Below are 19818 nucleotides of genomic sequence, written 5' to 3'. Positions count from 1 at the left end.
GCGTGGACACCAAACCTCACCCAGTAGGAGGCGGCTGTTCATGGTGGTGAGCTGAGCTGCATCTCATTTCCTCATTTTTGAACCCCAAGGAGTTACAACATAGTCCTGTTTTCCTCAAAAGTTGCTGAGGGTATCGTTTTTTTTTTTACAGGAATACCCTACTTTTTATGAACCAATGTTTCAAGCTGATGTAATTTAGTCTGTGGAGCTCCCACTGCAATGGTTAAAACCAGGGGGGGGTAAGTGGCAAATGTAAATAACAATACAAAGCAAGACAATGACCTTCATTCATCCTTCATCCATCTTCTACCGTTTATTCCCTTTCGGGGTCACGGGGCTGCCGGAGCCTATCCACTTGCAAAGCAAGACAATTTCAGATTTAAATAAAAAAACCTGTGAAAGTCCTACTCCGATCACCTTTTGATCTATTGTAAAATCGTTCCCGGTGGTCCTTAAATCATCCTTATGTGGTTTTTAGCCAAAATCCAAAAACCTGTGTCGTTTTCTGGAACATAGTTTCTGCACAGCAGCTGGAGTTCATTGGAAATTCACTTCTGAATTTTGGGTGGGACCCTTCCCCTACCAGTTGCTGAGAGCTTTCTGTTTACATGTGCTCCCGCTGGGCTTCAGCCCCTAACCTAATATAACTGGTGCAGCCAAAATGACATCAGAGCTATCCGGCCGTACAGTTTTGAGTCAGGTGGAAAATGAAGACATACCTGGATCTATTTAGAAGTGGATGAATCAGAACGGAGCGGAGCAGGAAGCTTGTGACCCGCCCAGCTTGTTTTTTTTTTCTGCTCCTGATTCACAATGTAGTTGTTTCTCTTTCGGCTTTTTCCCATCAGGGGTCGCCACAGAGAACGAGTTGCATGGTAAACTTGGCAATGCTTTACGCCGGATGCCCTTCCTGACCCAACCCTCTCAAAACAACCGGGCTTGGGACCGGCACAGAAGTATAGAAGGGAACAGGGAGCAGCCCGGAGACGAACCCTGGTTTCACGGACGGAAGGCGCCGCAAACCAGCACGAGCTAAACCGGCTCCTTCTGATTCACAATGATTTGAAAAAAGAAATACTCATAAACACCATTTTAATCTTAATACTAATATATAATATCATCAGAAAACACAATTCTCAGCCGTCTTTAAAGCTCCTTCCTAAATTGTCTTTTGAGGTGATGGTGAACTTTCTGCTCAGCTGTTTTGGCCTTTGACCTCTGACGTTCACATCTTCCACCCTCTTCTTCTTCTTGCTCCTGCCTGTTTGGTCAGGTGACTGACAGATGTGGCCGTTAAGGGCAGCACAGGGGTGAGACTTCTCACGTGTGTTTGTCAGCTGAGCTCACAGAACCTATTTGCTGGACTGCAGGAATGAGATATTTGGAGAGCGGGTGGAAATGTGGCCTAACTCTCCACTTTAAACCCGGAGGAGTTTGTACCGTCTCGTCCTTTCATCCGACCACGGTCGCAGCGCTCTGACACTAGTGAAACCACAACATTCCCACCTGAGTTCTGTCTAGACACGAGCCCCCCCCCTCACACGTATTGTTCTGAGGCCGGTTTACATATTGGACTGACCTGACTCTGAGCACATTTCAGGACGGGATGTGGAAGCTGCTAATGTTCTTTCCAGCTGGCCCGGCTACGGCCGCTGAGTGTAGACTCACTTTATTTTCCATGTTGAAGCTAAAAATAGTGAAAATTGTTCAGTGTTACACTTTCCTCCTCCTTGGACAAACACAATTTCATGTTTTACGGATGTCAAAGTCATGATTTTCACTAATTTCTCATTAAAGTCTCCCTCTGGTCATCGTTTGATCTATTTTAAAAGCGTTCCCAGTGGTCTTTTAACAATGATTGTGCCGTTTTTAGCCAAAGACGTACATGGATCTAGTCGTCTGCAAGTTTATTCAGCAGAAAGGTGCGGAGCAGGGAGCTTGTGACCTGCTCATGTCACTCCTGTAAGCTTTTTCCAACAGTACTTTTCGTCTGCTACTTATTTGAATAAAGAATTACTCGAACACTCAATTTTAGAAAGAATTTTCTGTATATATGTCCTCCGTCATCAGAAAAATGCCACAAGGACATGTTAAAAACACCAAAACACGATTTTATGTCTTCTCATCTTTAAGTACTTTAATTTCTAAAATTTGACATGTTTGTGTGTTTACAGGCCAAGGGGTGGCGGGATGGTCTCTCCTCAGCTGGTGACAACCCCAGGCCGCCAATGGCAACACGGCCTGGAAGGGAGGGGCTCGGCACGGGCTGGAAGGGCCCCCGGACGCTGGTCCTCCACAAGAACTCCCAGGGTTTTGGTTTCACCCTGCGCCACTTCATCGTTTACCCTCCAGAATCCGCCCTACACACCACCTTCAAGGTGAGCCCCCACCTACGACTGCAGGTTTGGTTCTGAGATTGGCCACTTTTTGCCCAGAGATGAAGCCTGTTGAGGGTCAGAGATGCTCCAAGTGATGAAACGAGCACAGCAGCGAAGATGTTTAACTTGATTAAAGGGTGCAGACGGAGAAAGCTGAAGTTTTTGAGGGATTATTGAAGGCAGAGGGACGTTTCTAAAACAAGACAGGAGTGCAGACTTCCAGCGTTCCAGGATGCTGACAGATCTGACTTTAATCCTGGTTTTGTCTACTACGACTTTGAGTTAAGCTTCTCTCCTGTTGTTTACTAGAATGGGCCCTTATGCGAGCAAGTGCTTATTTAGCTCCATTTGAGGTGTGGGGGCAAACATCTCCAGATGTGAAATTGAGTGATGGAAGGAGGGGTGGGGCGATCCAGCTTAAACAAGACCTCCTTTATACTTCTGCCACCCTGTTGTCCCACAGCTGCAGATCTTGGAGCACAGATTCAATGAGTTCTGTTGTCCCGGCCTGGTACCATTTTCTGGCAGTACCAGGCTCGATCTGACAATAGGCCCACTGCTAGCCTTTGTCCCCCACTCCTGTTCTTGTATTCTCTCCCTCAAAGAGGACCAGGCTCACATGGTGTTTTGGGGCGCTCACAGAGCTCCCTGTCCGAGGAGCCAGCGGAGAAGTCTCCAAAATTACTGACATTTCCAAAGGAGTACAAATTGGCTTATAAGTAATATAAATAACAGAAACATTTTTATTTAATGTCAACAGAATCATGCTGTAAATTCCTTTACTCTCATCGTTAAAGGAAATCTTATTTCCTTTGCACCCTCTTCCATAAAAAACTGAATTATCCTGTTGATAATCACAGCTGCCTGGAATTATTTCATTCAGACTTCTTTTTAATAAGGAGTTTGCTCTATCCTGCTCTGTCTTTTGTGATTTCTGGTCAGTTTTATGCAGATTCGCTGTTCCTTGGTATTTGACTTTGAGATTGCAAACTGATCAGTGCAGAAAATAATGTAAAAATGGGTCTTTCATACCTCAAAAAGCACCCAGAGGCATAAAATCTCCCTTAAACTGCATTTGAGCTGATTGATGGTAACCATAGCAACATCACTGTTTGGGGGATTCTTGTGGAAATAAGCAGCTTGCAGATGCACGTTCTCTCTTCGACTTCTCCTCCATTGCCGATGTGGCCAGACTCGGTCCGGCCCGCGTCGGTGCTCCAAGTTCTATTCTGGGGTGGGCTGGCTCTGCTTTCTCTTTTCCTAAACCCCCTCGCCATTGTGCAGAGCCTGGAATGAGCTCACTCAGCGCAGCACAAAGCCAGGCAGTGGTCAGGCCACCAAAACCCAAAACTTGCCCACTCAGCTCAGTTTACTTGTTTGCAGGTGATCGGAGAAGCTGCAGCAGCTCACCTTGGTGAGTTCGCTGCAGACAATGGTGTCATGTGAAGCCGCGCACTTCTACGTCGAGGAGTTATAAAAACAAACATGTTTGTCACAGATGACGTGCTTTTAGGCAGCTGTATTTTATTTTTGTAAATGACTATGCAGAAATCCACCCAGTCGTTGTGTCAGGAAACAGCTAAGCTTGATAACCAAGTGCCTTTTGCCATGACATCCCGAGTTCTTCTCATAGCTTTGACTATTATTAGTCTCTCATGGGTCAGTCTCATGATTTGACATGAACTGACTCGTCTTTTCTCTCCCCTGCAGGACGAAGAGAATGGAAATGGAAAGGGTAAGTCAACTAATTATTTTGCTAATTAAATTCAAACCAATTAAACCCACAAGACAGTGGGATCGTGATGATGTAATGAGCTGGGCCTCCTCTGCTCCCTGCTCATGTCACCTCCAGCCTGTAGCTTAAATGCACCACCTACTGGATGTTATGTGCAAGTGCAGCTGAAGCAGAAACTAAATCTACACTTGTTGACATCTGGCTAGAGCAGGGAGCTGCAACCTTTCAATACTGAAAGAGCAGCTTAGTAAGTTTGGCCCTGAAGTGCAAATCACATCGACAAATCCCTCAATGCAAAAACATACGAAAGAAGAAAAACAATCCCATTAATAAATAAAAAAAGAAACATTCCATTTCAGAAAGCAAAATTCAAAAAAATGTTCGGAATTTTAAAATGTAATGTTTTTTGCATTTCAGGACCCCCGTAATTTAGGCCTGTTTCTCACTGATTAAAACCTAGTAGGAGCTGCAAAATCCTATATTACCCTTTTGGAAATGTTGTTTTAGCATACATAAAAATAGAAATACACAGAGAAAATACATTTTCTCTAAATGTGAACTTGTTTTTTTACTTTTGACTGAGGCTTGCATGATTTCCTTTAAAAAAAAGACATTGGATTATCCCACTGAAGCTGATCTACTCCCAGAGAAAGTTTAAAACAAAGTGAGGTCAAAAAATCCTTTTCCCTAGTTAAAACTTATACTCTCTGTCCACTTGGACAATAAAATTGAAGCAGTCACCGTCACAATGGAAAAAACAAATCTAACAAAGTATAATATAAAAATGTCAATTTGTACAATGTACAATATGTACGGTGTACCAAGGAAGTGTGCAAATATGCAAAATAGGAAATATGCAAATATAAAAATGTCTGTAATTATATGCAGAGTGATATGTACATATATAAACATGTCAGATGTGCAAAAATAGCATGGAGGAAGAATACTTTAAGGATTCAGTAGAAATAGTAAATAAACAATTGATTTTCTTAGCAACTCTCTTCTGTGTAGCTAATAAACATTGTTAAACATCATAAAATACTACGAGCTCTAATTTTATACTAAAGTATTTGAAATCTGTGCAAAATGGTGGAAAACACACGGCCTCTTAATTTAGTGCAAAGTAAGCAGGGTTGTACAAACTTACTGTGCTAGGAACTAATCCAAATTAAATCAATGCTAAGTAATTTTTAAAAGTTAGGGCTACCATCATTTTATTTTTTCTTTAACCGGATAGTCACTATGGAAGAGTAAAAGAGCCTCATGTGACACCAGTGCCACAGGTTGCAGACCCCTGGACTAAAGCATGACCTCTGCAAGATTCAATCACAAATGGACAGTTTTCAATATAGATGTGAATAAACAAAAAACCACATTCCAGTTTGTTTGGGACCCAAATTTCCAATTTGCAGCCTCAAAAATAAACCTAAATATGTTGGTTACTTTAAATGACCTCACTTTGTCGTACACTTAACCTCACGCATCAAATTATGGATAATTTCCAAAACAAAAGTGACTTTTTGGCCTCTCATAGAGATATGTCAACATATTATTCAGAAAATTTAACAGAATAGATTTTTTAGAACAAATACATCCAAAAGTCAGCATTAACTATTGGATGTATTCAGCTTTTTTAACATCTTTAAGGGGAATTGTGACGTAAAATTTGGGAGCGTCTGGCAAAATTTAGCCAAATCCTAATAACAGTATTGTATGAGTCCATTATCGTTTGATTTTGGTCTGTGCAGAAACATTAGATGACCAACTGGTTTGTGTTTAGATACACTGTATACAATTTTGGTGTGAAGTTTCACAAAATTGGTATGGGGGTTATAGGGAAAAGACTCCAAATACTAAAAAAAAAAAAAAAAAAAAAAAACCTCTTGTCGCTAAAAAATATTGAAACACACCTTGAATTTTTTTTCCTTATGCAGGATATCCGAAAGGTCACCTGGAGCCAATGGACACCATATTTGTGAAGAATGTGAGAGAAAAAGGCCCCGCCCACCAGGCAGGCTTGTGCACAGGTAGAGGAACAAACCACAAAGGCAGATCAACGTCACAATTTGCATTGGAAATCCGTAGGGAAGGGAAGCGACAGAGTGACGGACTATCACATCCATAAAGTCGGCTTACTAAAAGTTTAGGGAGATGAAACCTGTGTAAAACACCTGCACGCATTCAGAAGGTCACGTGCTTCCATGCAAATATGCAAACACGTATGTTACAGCTTGCATGCTGTTGCCACAAACAAACTCTGAACAGAGTTATCTAGATCTTTCTGTGGCGTCTTATCTTCCAGTGGAGTAGCCATTTTTTCTGCAGCTGTGCTTTGCAGACATTCCCTTCAGACCACAGATGAAGGGATTATAAAAGATTATGCCTTTTTTTTTAGTAAATTTTTGTTAAAAAGAAGAAAAATTAATTTAGGCTTCCTTATCCTGTTTCTCTGGATTTTTTCCGACATACAAAGACACCAAGAGCTCCATGTTTTGCTGGCATCATTTTGGATTTGTTGAAATTGGACACAGGAGACAGAATTATTTTTTTTCTTTTTTAGTTTCCCCTCAAGTTTTATATAAAAAGATCCACACTTTTATCAATAATGATGAATGTTGGGGTTATGATAATGAATAAATTTGCACCCTGCAGGGGATCGGCTGGTGAAGGTGAATGGAGAAAGTATTCTTGGAAAGACGTATTCGCAGGTGATCACCCTCATCCAGAACAGGTGAGATCTCCAGCAAGTTGCTTTGATTTATTAATACACAGATTTCCCTGCAGCACTGTGTGTTCCTCTCTTGAATGTTGCAACTGTTCCCCAATAATACATCAGGATAAGCAATTTCCAAGTTTGCAAACTTTAAAAGAAACAATGAGGCTAAATTGAGAGCAGAAAATAAGCTGCCCTTATGGGTAGAAGGTTTGATTTCACACATATTTCGATTGCAGTTCTTAATTAAAGACCCACTCACAATCAAAATGTGTTTTTGGTGTTTTTTACATGTTCTTTTGGCATTTTTGTGATGATGGAGGACATTTAAAAAGCTTTAGATTGCATTTTTGAATCAGGAGCAGACTAAAAAAAGCTGTTTGAAAATGCTTGTAGTAGTTACGTAACAAGCAGCAGGCCACAGCCTCTCTGTTCTGATCCGTTCTGATGCATCCACTTGCAGGCAAATGGATCCATGAACGTCTCCCTTTCCGTCAACTGAGCTGGTATCTGGCTCAGAACTGTACAGCTGGATCGCTCCAATATTGCTGCCGTTTTTTTTGTTCCTCTAATGTTTGGTTGGGGGTGTGAGAGGCTGTAAACTAGCAGGGGAGAGTGTAAGCAGATGGATGATGGGAAATGAGTAGAGGCTTATTTAAGCACAACTTGAGACAAATTTCTGATTGACTCCTGCTGCTCTGCAGAAATGTCCTAGAAAAATTGGATTTTCACAAAAACAGCATAATTAAGGTTAAAAGACCACTGGGAACGCTTTTAAAACAGTTCAAAAGATGATCGGAGTGGGAGTTTAAAAGACACAATGAAGTTAACTCGAGAGCAGAAAATAATCTGCCAGGTTGGATATAAATCTAAAGGCTTCGTTGACAGTTTGATTTCACAAATCTGCTGATTGTTGTTCTCACTAAAAGCAAGCAAAAGTACAAATTTAGTGCATTAAGTCAACATTTTTATTTGAATAAGCAATTTCCCATCATAACTGTATCTATTTTTAAATGTTATCTGTTGTTTTTTTTGTCCTCCCCTTCAGTGAGAGTGTGTTGGAGCTCTCCATAATGCCAAAAGACGAGGATGTGCTTCAATTGGTGAGTGGAAGGAATTTAATCCTTAATGTAAATATAACCCAGACATAACCGAAACTGATTTATGGGACATTTCAAGCCTTCCTTTCTTTTTTGTTTTGTTTTTTAATTCTAAAATGCACCCCATCATCATGGAAGAATGCTAAGATTTTTTTTTGGAATGACTGCACAGTGACTAATAAGCTTGCTGCTCTGTGTTTAAGCCATAAAATCCGTCAAAACTCAGCTAAATCTTGACTGTCGAGGTTTGAAAACAACAACTTCTCCTTTACACACACACACAGACACACACACACACACATCTCCACTGTAGAAAACATTTTTGTCGCTCCACAGGTTTCTAGTTTACATGCTCCAACTTGCATCGGTCGTTGCCCCTCCCGTTTATCCTGGAGCAACATTTCGACACTCAGAAAAGGTTTAGGTGACTCATCTTACACGTGCAGAACAACCATGTTCTCCATAAGAGGGGAGGGGCCCATTTTCCATTTGAGTATCCTGACTTTTTCTCTATAGCTCCTCCCCTTGCCGCTGCGCCTGTCTGCTGCATTCCTGACATGACATCAACAGCACTGCACCTCCTTCCCCACTCCCACTTGGTGAAGTTAGCCAAAAAATGAGAGGGAGGAGATCTTAAGAGGATCTCCGGCAGGAAAGAAGGAGTCAAAATAAATGAAAATAGGAGACTCTGAGCTGTTTCTGGAGGAGGAAGGTGGGGCTTAGGCTTTCGTTTGGGGGCATTGACACCAGAAGCGCTGGTGAGGATACATTTATTTGCATCTCTGTCTCAGTTCGTTTCCTACATGCTCTGGAGAAGCTTTGGAGTTTATTTTGACAGCCAGAAGAACGAGGTAAACTCTTAGAAATGTGTCACAGACTTTTTCGTAATGACAGCGACGTTTGGTTTGTTTTGCTTTTGTGTTCCACACGAAGCTTGAAGCGCAGCAATGTGGCCGAATGATCAGACGATTGGCATGTGGTTCTCTGAAAGCACAGTATCGATGTGACGTTTTTTCCAGAGACTTTTGCTGGATTTTGTTAGCCGGCAGAAATTGTGTTCAGAGCTGAAGCCCTCAGGAAAAACTGACCAAAGGAGATGAACTGGAAGATCCATGACTTCAAACTTCAGGGCAGGGAGCTGCTTTAAATGTCAAAGGAATGCAGAGCGAACACATTTGGACGCACTGGAAAAAATCTCTTTTTTTAAAGAACTTTAAAAATATTGGATCCATGATGTTTTTCCTGTGTTATAAGTGAAAAGAATCTGCCAAAGAAACTAGCAGAATTTGCCTTAAAATTTCCTGAAATAAATTGTTTAGTCCTTGTAAGCTAAATTAAATCAGAAAAGAACCTCTCATATTTAGTTATATTGCTTGGATAGTTGGATATATTAACCTCCTTAATGCATACATTTATTTCCAGCTATGAAAAAAGTCACTTATGTTTTTGGTTTCATCTAGATGCTAAATTAAGGTAATCTTGGAGCTGAAGTGGTTTGCTGCATATTTGTATCAACAGACATCAAAGGTCTAAGTCTTATAATAAGCGCGTGTTGTTAAAATAGTTTCATTTTGTTAAAATAGTTTTATTTCTTTAAAGTAGGTATATTTAAATACATGCATACATACTTATACTTTCTTCCCAAAACTATACTATTTTAAAAACTACCCAACAGTGGCTACTTCTAAAAAAATTAAAATTTGACAAAAGTACACAGTTTAGGATAAAGTTGTCAAAATTATATAAACTGTGAGTCAAAAAAAAAAACATGTTTCGTTAGAGATGCTATTAAAAAAAGGATGTTTGACTCAGGAAGTTGCATCTTTTAAAAAATATATTTAAACGATATAAACTTTACGAAAATAGGTAGTGATATTTTGCAGTTTGACCTCATCTGGTTTTCATTAACTTTTTCTTTAGGCGTACTCCCAGGATGCCTACCTGACCGGTAACGAACCCTACGCTGGGGGAGCGGAGCACCTTCCACCGCCGCCTCCCGTTTCTTACCCTCGCACCAAGACCACGTCCCTTGCTGGAGCCCCTCTGTCTGCCCCTATGGGGCAGAACCAGCTAGATAACTGGAGTCGCTGGCCAGGCTCTTCTGGTCCCTCATCCCCCTTGGATAACCTTTCTGCTGTGGGCAGCCCCGCTAGCTGGCAGGAGGGGCGGGCGGGTGAGCCAGGCGGCGTAGGTCACTGCAGTCCTGCTCACCGCACAGAGGAGATCCAGTACGGTATGACCAGCCAGCAGCCACAGGGTCAAATTAGAGGACGCTCCTACTCCTCTTCCTCCTCTTCAGGTCCTCTGTCGAGCCCACTACAAGTCCATCACCCAAACCACCACGGTGCAATGTCTGCACAGCAGCAGGGGTCCAGCTCTGCCTGGACCAGTCCACCCCTCTCCCAAACCAGCCAGAGCCACAATGATCGCTGCCAGCAGGCCCTTTCTGACTGGTACTACAACCAGCTGCCTGAGCGCCCCGGACGCAGCGTTCAGACCCGCCAGCGCAGCTACTCCCAGGACCGCCTGAGTGAATCCCGGAGGCAGCAGCAGCGGGCCGGCGGCTGGCCTCACAGCGCCTCACAGGACACTTTGTTCTTACTGCAGCAGTCAGGACCAGGAGTATCGACAGAACCGTATTGGTCCTATGGAGACTGGGAGGTGGGCCCGGGTAGGGGCCATCTGCCTTCTAACTACACTCGAACTCGCTCGGAGAATTTGCTCGCTCAGTACAACCACCACGGCCGCTCCCTGGAGATGTTGGACCGAACATCAGCAGGACTGATCTCGGCACGCTCCGATATTCCTCCGTGGTCGCAACCGCCCCACAGGACTGATGCCTATGTGAGACAGGGTGTCCATTTTAGTGGATCCCCTTCAGCTCCCCGACGCTCGCAGTCCAAACACCTCCCCCCAGCCCACGGTCAAGCCCAGATGAAGGCCCCGCAGGTCGCTTCTCAGACCAGGAGGCTTCAATCTGGCCAGAGCATGGATGAGCAGGTGGGCTACCGCAGCTACAGCCCCTCCTTTTACCGCAAGACCGGCCGCATCCTGCAGCAAGCTCACTCTTTCAGGGACCCCTCTTATTCCGGCCCCCACTTGAACTGGAACCCAGCACCAAAAACTAGCCCCCCCGAGGGATCATCTGCCGCCATCAGTGCCTCCACAGCATCACCCCTTGCCTTTGCCTCTCATGTACCCCAGGACAAGGCGTACCGGCCGACCAACCACGAGAGGGAACGAGGGGCAGCAGAGGGGCAAGGTGAGACTCAAACGCAGGAGGTGGTGCTGAGGCAGAAACCCCCAAACGGGCGACGACCCACGCGGCATCCCCACTACGCTCTACCTGTGGAAGGTCTGGAACCCTCCTTGTTTTCTCCTGACCCCAAAGACTCAACCCACGGTTCCTTTGGAGACCCGGCACCACGGAAGCCTAATGGCAACCTCGCACCCCTCACCGTGGAGGAAGACTCTCTGGCCTCCATTCCCTTCATAGGTAAGCTCTCCGTTGCCCATCCGCCCAGGGGACCTTTAATCTAAAGTGCTCCTTCTATTGAGGCACAACTAAAATAAATAGTAAACAAATGATTTAGATTGAGATTCTGGATGCTCTTGTGTGAGTTTATGAATGTTTGTGTTGTATAAAACAAAAACTTCCCCCATTTGTGATCGAAATGCAGAAACCCAACATGCTTTTACTCACAGCTTCCTTTAATTCTTGACTCAATGCTTTCACAACATTTTAATCGGCTAACTCATTGCTAAAACACAATCCCCTACTCTTGTTGTGAACGCTTTTCATCCACACCAGAGTGAAGGTGGCAAACATGCTGTCTGCTGTGGGTAGGAGGTGACGGATCATGTCTTAGCTTGCGTTGGGCTCAGTAAAGACTTCAGATGAAAGAGCCCGCAGGCTTCATTTTGGTTTCTGTCTTTTGACGTGGACAGCAGACGCTGGGTGGAACTAGCCAAATCATGTTGGTGAGGAGAGGAGGGCCGTCGCTGCTTCCCGTCACCCTGAACAAATCAGCTGACTCTGTCAGCATCTCTGACTATCAGAGTAGATCTTTGCCTCGTATCTTAACTAAATGAAACCACACAGTAAAGCGGCATGCTGAGACTTGTCTAATAGCCAAACTAAGCAGGTTCCTCCAAATAGAGAAACTCTGTCTTCCCAAATGTCAGACATGGCTTTTCTGTTTAATTCTTCACCCATCTTTTTATCTCTTGAGCACAGATCCAGATATGATCTGGTGTTGCTGGGGAACTTGCTGTGGCACAGGCTGAAGGTTTAACTGTGGTCTTTAAAAGACCAGATTTCTGGGGGATAGGGATTGGACCAGCATGCCGCACCTCAGGTCACATGTGTTGTTGTTTTTTGGCATTTTGTGTTAAAACATAACCGTGACTTACATTTTTATTAGCTTTTGTGTTTCAAAAAGAGATCCCAAATCAAAAAGTCAACAGTTTTGTACTTTTAAAATCAATTTGCCTTAATCTTTGGCTGCAGTTTTTCTGGATTAAATGCAGTTTAAAATAAGAGCTTCTATTCCCTCGGTAGTGTCTTGCAGGCATCAGCTCTACTTTCCTTTTTCCTTGTTATTTCTGCAAAATTCTTAAAAGATTTCCAATGTTTTCTGTTTCATTTATTTTGGTCTATGGTAGAAAATTTCTTAATTTAAAAGGAGTTAACAAGAACAGCCTTAAGACATCCCAAAATTATAACCCTAAAGGAATAACAGGGTCCAATCACTGCAAAAACTGCATCCTAAAAAAATAAAAAGACCTTTTTTTCAAGAAGAAATGGCTTATTTTCTTTGTTAAAGGTGAAATAATCATGATTTTTAAAATCAAAATATAAAATAATAAAAAAAAAATTCTTCAATTATGAATTCTTTTTAAGATAATGTTTCTTGCCCCATTGGCAGATTATTTTTTCTTATTTAAAAGAAAATATAAAGTTTTAAAAAATTATTTCTAGGAAAACTGCTCCGTGGCAATTGATTATTTTTTTTCCGTTTTGTTTGTCCTGTTTGTGTGTTTTATACTTTACTTTTGTCTATTTTTTTGTTTTTTTTTTTACTTTTTATTTTTACATTTTTGACCACTGGTAATTGCTGCTCCCCAAAATGAACAAACAAAGGGAAAACAAAGTCAGATTAACTTTAAAAGCCCTTTAAACTTTAAAACCTTAAAAAATTACTTTTTTCTTTTGTTCTCCAGAGTTAAAAATGTCCCAAATGTTTACTAATAGTAAGAATTTAATACCTTTAAAATTTAAATATGAAGTCCGTTTCTTGGTTCTTTTAAAATAATTTGATTTAAAGTTTGATGATATATAATAGTTATAAATAAAAGGTTGAATCGTTTTAATTTTTTTTAGCCATCAGCATTCTGACTCATCTGAAGCTTAAACTGTTTTCTCCTCTCCACATATGATCCGCCCGGCTTCATTTGTGAGGAAATTTTAAATGTAGTAACCCGAGGACAGTATCCGTCTCACTTCGGCTAACCTGTGAGTCTTTTGCATCAGATTGGTTGTTGGATAGAGTGGCCTTCTCCCCTCTGCTGGTCCGTCTCCTGCCTCCCTCGTTCTGATCTATAAATGAAGGCCTTTGTTACACACTCCTCGGCTGTTTCTGGGCTGCACCATCAACATGCGGAGTCCTCGTCTCAGAGTGGGATGTTGTGTTCAGATATGATCAGGACTGGAAAACGTAAAGGAGGAGAAGGTTTTGATTTGAGCAGGGTTTTGTGGTGGCATCTGCAGCAGCTGGAGGGACTTCTGGAAGATAAACTCTTTTCTGGGTGGTGGTTTGCTGCCCTCTGCTGTTTCTCAAACCTGCTTAATCCTGTCAGTTTCAGGTCCCACTCCTATCATCTTTTATTTGTAAAAGTGCTCCCAGTGGTCTTTTAATTATCATTATGTCGTTTTTCGCCAAAACCCAAAAACTTGTGTCATTTTCTGGGACATAGTTTCTGCAGAGCGGCAGGAGTTCATTAGAAAGTAGTCGTTGAGTCGTTTTGGAGGATTAAGCCTGTGCTCATTTACATTTACGGGATCAAAAAAATGGCGAGCAATATCGGAGCTATCCACCCATACAGTTTTAAACCAGATGCCAGCTTAGAGACATACACAGATCTATTTTTTTAGCAAGTGGGGGCATCAGAATGGAGTGGAGCAGGGAGCTTGTGGCTTGCTGTTGGAAGTCGTACGTCACACTTAAAAGCTTTTTCAAATGGCAATTTTGTGTCTGCTACCGATTTACAAGGATTTGAAGAAAGAAACACTCAGAAATGCAATTTTAAGATGAATTTTTCTAATACATGTCCTCCATCATTAGAAAAAATGCCACAAAGACATGATAAAAACACCAAAAAATACCATTTTGATCAGATTGGATCTTCAAAAAAGATTGTAATCCTTTGTATCGGTCGGGAAGTGTAAGTTTGTGTGTGAATGCGCTGTTGTTTCACATCCCTCTGCATCTGAAAGTGTCCAACACTCACAGCCCGATGAACTTTTTAATGTTATTTTTGTTTTTGTCTCGTTGAGCACAGAGGGTTTAATTCACTGCAGGAGTATCAATCTGGACAAATACTTCCCTTGAATGTTCAGGAGCCGTGTGATTTTTTTTTGTTTTTTTTTTTCTCCTGCTCGGATCAGATCGTTCACATGAGCTGATCTAATAAAGAACTGAAACCTGGAGCCAGTTAGTGTCACAAACCCCCCGTTTGCTTTGAAGTAGCTTTTCTTATGGCAACAGACGGCGCAGGTACTGCTGTTTTCACGATTTTCCACAGGTTTATTTGACTTTTTTTTAATCTCTTTATCCATTCGAGTTTCTTTAGTCTTTTGAAACTTTCAGAGGATGTTTGTTTTCCTTTTATGTTCAGATCTGCTTTAGTTTGAGACCTCAGTCGTGATTCTCCTGTTTGGTGTCTGATGATAACTCTGCTGATGTCCCTTAAACCTCTCCTGTCCTGGCCTTCTCGCCATCTAACCCCCTTTTTTCTTCTTCCTTCCTGTTCCTCTAACATCTAACCTTTTCCCTCTATCCTCCTCCCTCCTTCCCACCCCTCCATCCTTGCCTCCACCCTCCCACAGACGAGCCGACAAGCCCCGGCGCCGATTTGCGCGCCCGACACGTTCCGGCGTCCTCCGTGGTATCCAGCGGCATCAGTTCAGCGCCCGCCGTGGGCACCAGCCCCGCCTCCCCCACCTTCACGTTCCCCCTCACTAGGCTCTTCTCACACGACTACAGTGAGTTGCCCCCTCCTCCCCCGTTTACCCCTCCGTTCCTCACCACTGCACGCAACAGAAATTACATTTCTGTTTTTTAAATCCTTCTTTATTATTCTCTGAGGCACTACACTGCGAAAACTAAGTCTTAAGAAAGTAAAAAGGCCCTTGTTTGAGGAGAAAATGTCTTGTTGTTTTTTTTTGCAATTTAGATAATATTAAGAAAGTTTTTTAAAAGCAAAATAAACATAAACAAAAATAGGAATTCTTGCTGTGTAGGAAGATTGTTTTTCTTTTTTGGGGGGTTTTTAAAGTAAATCTGTAAATGGGGTCAGAAGAATTTGTGTTATTTCTAAGGAGCCTGTTTTTGCAGTGATTTTTACAACTTTAACTGGGATCTTATTGTGAAATTTTTTTCATAATTGATCCTTTTACAGCAAAAATGCTGTGAAATTCTCAAAAAAAAAGAGAGAGAAAAGAGAAGACTGAAGGATTTTCTATATTATGCATGCTTGTTTGCATGCTGGAATTTTTTTAGGTGCATGCTTATCACGAATCTTAATTTATCTTCCAATCTGGACCTATCTTATGTTGCATGCTGATTTTGTTTAAATGCACTGGCGAGGGTCATTCTGGATTCACGTGCATGCTGACAAACAAACCTCCGGAGAAACTTACATCAGCACGCCCGCACCCCCTCCATGCAGCTCAAGCCCCTGCCCCTCCACCATCCCCGCCACACCACCCTTTCCCCCACCGATTTAAACCTCCGCCAGCTTCCTCCCTCCCTGTCCCCGTCTCCTAACCGACCACGGCTCATCCGGACGTTTGGCATCACATCATCACTCTGTCTTTCTGTCTCTTTTCTTTCTTAATCTTTGTTTCACCCGAACCTTTCAACGAGCAGGCAGTACTAAATCCAGTCGCCGTTCCTCCTATGTTCTAGCCATCACCAGCGAGCGCTCCAAGTCATGTGACGAAGGTCTCAACAAGTTCAAGGATGAAGGACGAGGCCTGTGAGTCCCCCTGAGCCAAGACAAGTTTTTTATGTTCACTAAGACATGGTGTTTACTAATCCTCTTATTTTGCTTTCTATGCAGACGACTACCAAAAAGAGTGAAGAGTTTCTTTGCAGACGGGGTGAGTCCCTCTAAAAACCTCAAGAAACATCACTTTGATTTGTTTTGTACGAATTTGATTAAAAATAGAAAAATCAAATGCAGTGATTAAAGCATAAACTTTGTTTGTTTTAAAAAACCTAAATGTAATGTCACCGATTTCCCAAAGTAAAACCCTAATAAATATGAACATTTTATAGAGATTATTTATGAATCTATTGTGTTCTGAAGATGAAAACTTGGATGGTTTATAAGAAAAATCCTTCAAACGCAATGCATTGTGGTCTATTTTTACCAATCTAGTGATCATCAATGCACACTGGTTTTTCGCAGAGACTTCTGGGAGATTTCTAGGGATTTTGGCACGGTGGGTTGTGTCTGAATGCCTTCCCTTCTCAGAAATTTCCCAGAAGTCTCTGCAGAAAAAACAATGACCATCGATTATTACTAAAATTGAGAATATAGACCACAATGCATTCCGTTTGAATGATTTTTCTTGTGAAAAAAATGTATATATTTTTTTTTGTTTTATCTATTTTCCAAGTTTTCTTCATTAGGATACAATGGATTCATAAATAGCCTTTCTAAAATGTTCATATATATTAGGTTTTTACTAAAGCAAATGGGTGACGTCATTTTACCATTTTACTGCATTGAATTTCAGGGCGCCAGATAGTCCCACACCAAAGAGTCTCTACAGCTTCTTTCATTTAAATAGAATTTCTTTTAAGTGTTTCTGTTTAATAAAACATAACGTGGTCAGATCTGCTTTTTTACAGCTCACCAACTAGCTGTGTTTGTGAATTTTGTTTTAAACTCCAAACAACAAAAACTGTGGCTCTAAACTGAAACCTGTTGGACCCTCAGTCTCCAGACAGCATCAGGACAGCAGAGGAGATTCGCTCCAAGCGTCACTCCACCTCGGAGCTGGGAAACATCACCTACAGCGATGTGTGGCGGCAAGGATGGCTGCACTTCAAGCAGATCGTCACAGAGAAGGGGAAGGTGAGCGGTCTGATGCAGCAAAGTCACAGGGGAGAAAGTCTGCTTCGGGATTTGCTCACATCCTGTCTCTGTCTTCTGCAGAAGGTGGGCAGCGGCATGCGACCGTGGAAGAGGGTCTTTTTGGTGCTCCGCTCCCATTCGCTGTTCCTCTACAAGGACAAGCGGGAGGCCGTGCTCCGTGGAGCTATCCTGGGCAGCACGGCTGAAGACGAGCAGCCCATCAACATCAGGGGCTGCCTGGTGGACATCGCGTACTGCGAGACCAGGCGGAAGCACGCCCTGCGACTCACCACCCAGGACTTCTGCGAGTACCTGCTGCAGGCGGAGGACCGGGACGACATGCTGGAGTGGATCAGCGTCATCAGGGAGAGCAGTAAGATGGACAACGAGGTCAGAGAGCTCACTTTTATCTGTCCTGTTCAAGCTTATTTCAAAATGTGCTGGTTATTACAGGAATCTCACACCAAAACAAAACAAATGTTTGTGTTTACTGCCTTCAGGAGCTCGGCATTTCCAGACAGGCCCTCATTAATAAGAAGCTCAACGACTACAGAAAACAAAGGTAACATACCTGAAGGCTTTTGTGTCAATTAACTCGAGTTCAAACCTTTTTCACAAATGGCATCCTGAAAATAAGTTTAAAAATATAGAATACAAGATGTTTTTCCGTCTTTATAAGTGAAAAATCTGCCAGTATACCCTGTAGAATCTGTCTTGGTAAGATTTTTTAAAATAAGCTGTAGTGTCCGGTCCTTTGTAGACAAAATGAAATCCTAAAATTAAAATCTCAAATTGGAAATTTGTCTTACAATGAGCTAGTTTTCCTTAAAAAAAAGTAGGTGAATGCATTCACACACATTCCCCTCCAAATATATATAATTTCCACAGTACACCATTTGTAGACCACGACCACCAATAAGACTAAAATGAAACATTTTAAGATACAGAATTTTACATAAATGTATGTAAAATGATGACTTTCACACTTCTGTCCTGCTGTTATTTCATTCTGTTATGAGTTAAATAAATCCTCTGCTTACAAATGTCATGTAAAGTGAAAAAAAACTTTAAAAAACTCTTAATACTGACAAAAACAAGTTTTCAAGATCAAATGACTTAAGATATTCAAGATTTTGGGTCTTAAAACAAGTTACTATTAAGTTAATTTTGTCTTATATCAGTTTTAAAATATTTACCGGTAAACTAGAAACTAGAGAAAAATATTTGAGAATATTTTGTGTTTTTGCAGTGAATGTTGTTCAGTGACCGATCGGCTGTGATGGGAACTACTAATCCTCTTGTGATGCATGATATTGATCGATTGGTTGATTGATTTATTGATCCAAGTGTCAGACAGCAGTGGTGTGCAGCCCACATAGACCTCTATAAAGCAGTGCAACAATTACATCATCCGATTGGTTTTTAATGTTTTCTAAACGAACTTAAGCAAAAACTACATTTCAGGAAATGTGAAATGAGAAAAAAAAAATTGGATTATTGCTAATAAATTAAATCAGATTGAAAATAATTATTATGAAACAAACCCCACAACACAAAGAAAAGTCACCTCATATTTAGTTCTTAAAAGGTGACTTTAAAGGTGGTTCGAATGACTCAAACCTTTTTGACGGAAAAGTCATCCTCCCGTCCTGTGCTCTCCTCTTCTTCTTTTATCTCTCAGTTATTGTTATTAAGATTTTAAGGCAAAACCATTTCCTGCTAATGAGATTAAAATGTAACCATGACCCACCTCAGATCAACTCTGGGACTGATGCACTGCAAACAGGCCCCTTAGAAATAAGTCAAAGATTCTTACCTTTGTGGCAGATTTCTTTTAATAAGCAAACATAAATAAATAACTCTAACACTAAGACATGTTTTCTCAAATTATATTGTTTTTTTTCCCTGAAAATAAGACATTTTTTCTTGATACTAAGGACTTTTTTCAGATTCAGTTTAGAAGTGAAGGGCAAACTTTGCCAACAATAACTGAAGGTTAACTGTCTATCCATTTTTTGCTTTTATCCCTCAAGTCCAGCATCGAGCAAGCCAGATTCCTCTCCCCGGATGTCCCGCATGAAGCCTCCCTTTATGCTGAACAAGACGGAGAATGCATCTGGGGCACCGCGCTCCCCAAAGCCAGAGGGCAAAGGTTGGTGTCGCAGAAAAGGAGGAGTTATTCTGGGAGCTGCTGCTGCTGAACCGCGTGCGCCAGCGCTGCAGCTGGAGTTCTGTCAGGCTCGCCTTTCAGGGTCACAACGAAGACATTCAGCCACTAGATCCAGAAATGTTTGACGGTTGGACCCAAAAACTGACCGACATGCATTTCCTAACAGCTATTGATAGAAAGATTTTAACTTTTTTCTGTTTTAGTTTCAAATTCAATTTAGAATTTTGTTTTTATCCTAATTCAGTAAATGTTATGTTCTGCAGCAGTCTTGAAATTTTTGCAATTCTTCTTTCCTCCTGCAAGTGAAAAATTTGTTTATGTCACAAACTCAAAAATTCACGAAAATTTACACGCAC

General features: G+C 41.7%; 1 protein-coding gene across 9 annotated transcripts in view; it reads left to right on the top strand.

The window, feature by feature from the left end:
* Positions 1-19818, top strand: part of arhgap23 (Rho GTPase activating protein 23) — a 65437-nt gene that overhangs the window by 35860 nt on the left and 9759 nt on the right. For 5 of the 9 annotated variants that reach the window (XM_023957403.1, XM_023957400.1, XM_023957397.1 and 2 more), the window contains exons 2-14: positions 2175-2378; positions 4089-4113; positions 6048-6140; positions 6766-6844; positions 7875-7929; positions 9847-11422; positions 15035-15190; positions 16077-16185; positions 16270-16309; positions 17155-17292; positions 17374-17682; positions 17793-17854; positions 19326-19444. In XM_023957403.1, the coding sequence (XP_023813171.1) occupies positions 2175-2378; positions 4089-4113; positions 6048-6140; positions 6766-6844; positions 7875-7929; positions 9847-11422; positions 15035-15190; positions 16077-16185; positions 16270-16309; positions 17155-17292; positions 17374-17682; positions 17793-17854; positions 19326-19444 (2965 nt within the window). Of the gene's footprint in view, positions 1-2174; positions 2379-4088; positions 4114-6047; positions 6141-6765; positions 6845-7874; positions 7930-7972; positions 8778-9846; positions 11423-15034; positions 15191-16076; positions 16186-16269; positions 16310-17154; positions 17293-17373; positions 17683-17792; positions 17855-19325; positions 19445-19818 lie in introns of those variants that run through there. The other 4 variants (XM_023957398.1, XM_023957399.1, XM_023957402.1 and 1 more) reach the window with 4 other exon arrangements.

This window comes from Oryzias latipes, chromosome 8, assembly GCF_002234675.1.
Source record: "Oryzias latipes chromosome 8, ASM223467v1".
NCBI classification, from domain to species: domain Eukaryota; kingdom Metazoa; phylum Chordata; class Actinopteri; order Beloniformes; family Adrianichthyidae; genus Oryzias; species Oryzias latipes.
Note: the sequence above shows the minus strand (reverse complement) of the source record. Positions and strands in the feature narration are given on the sequence as shown.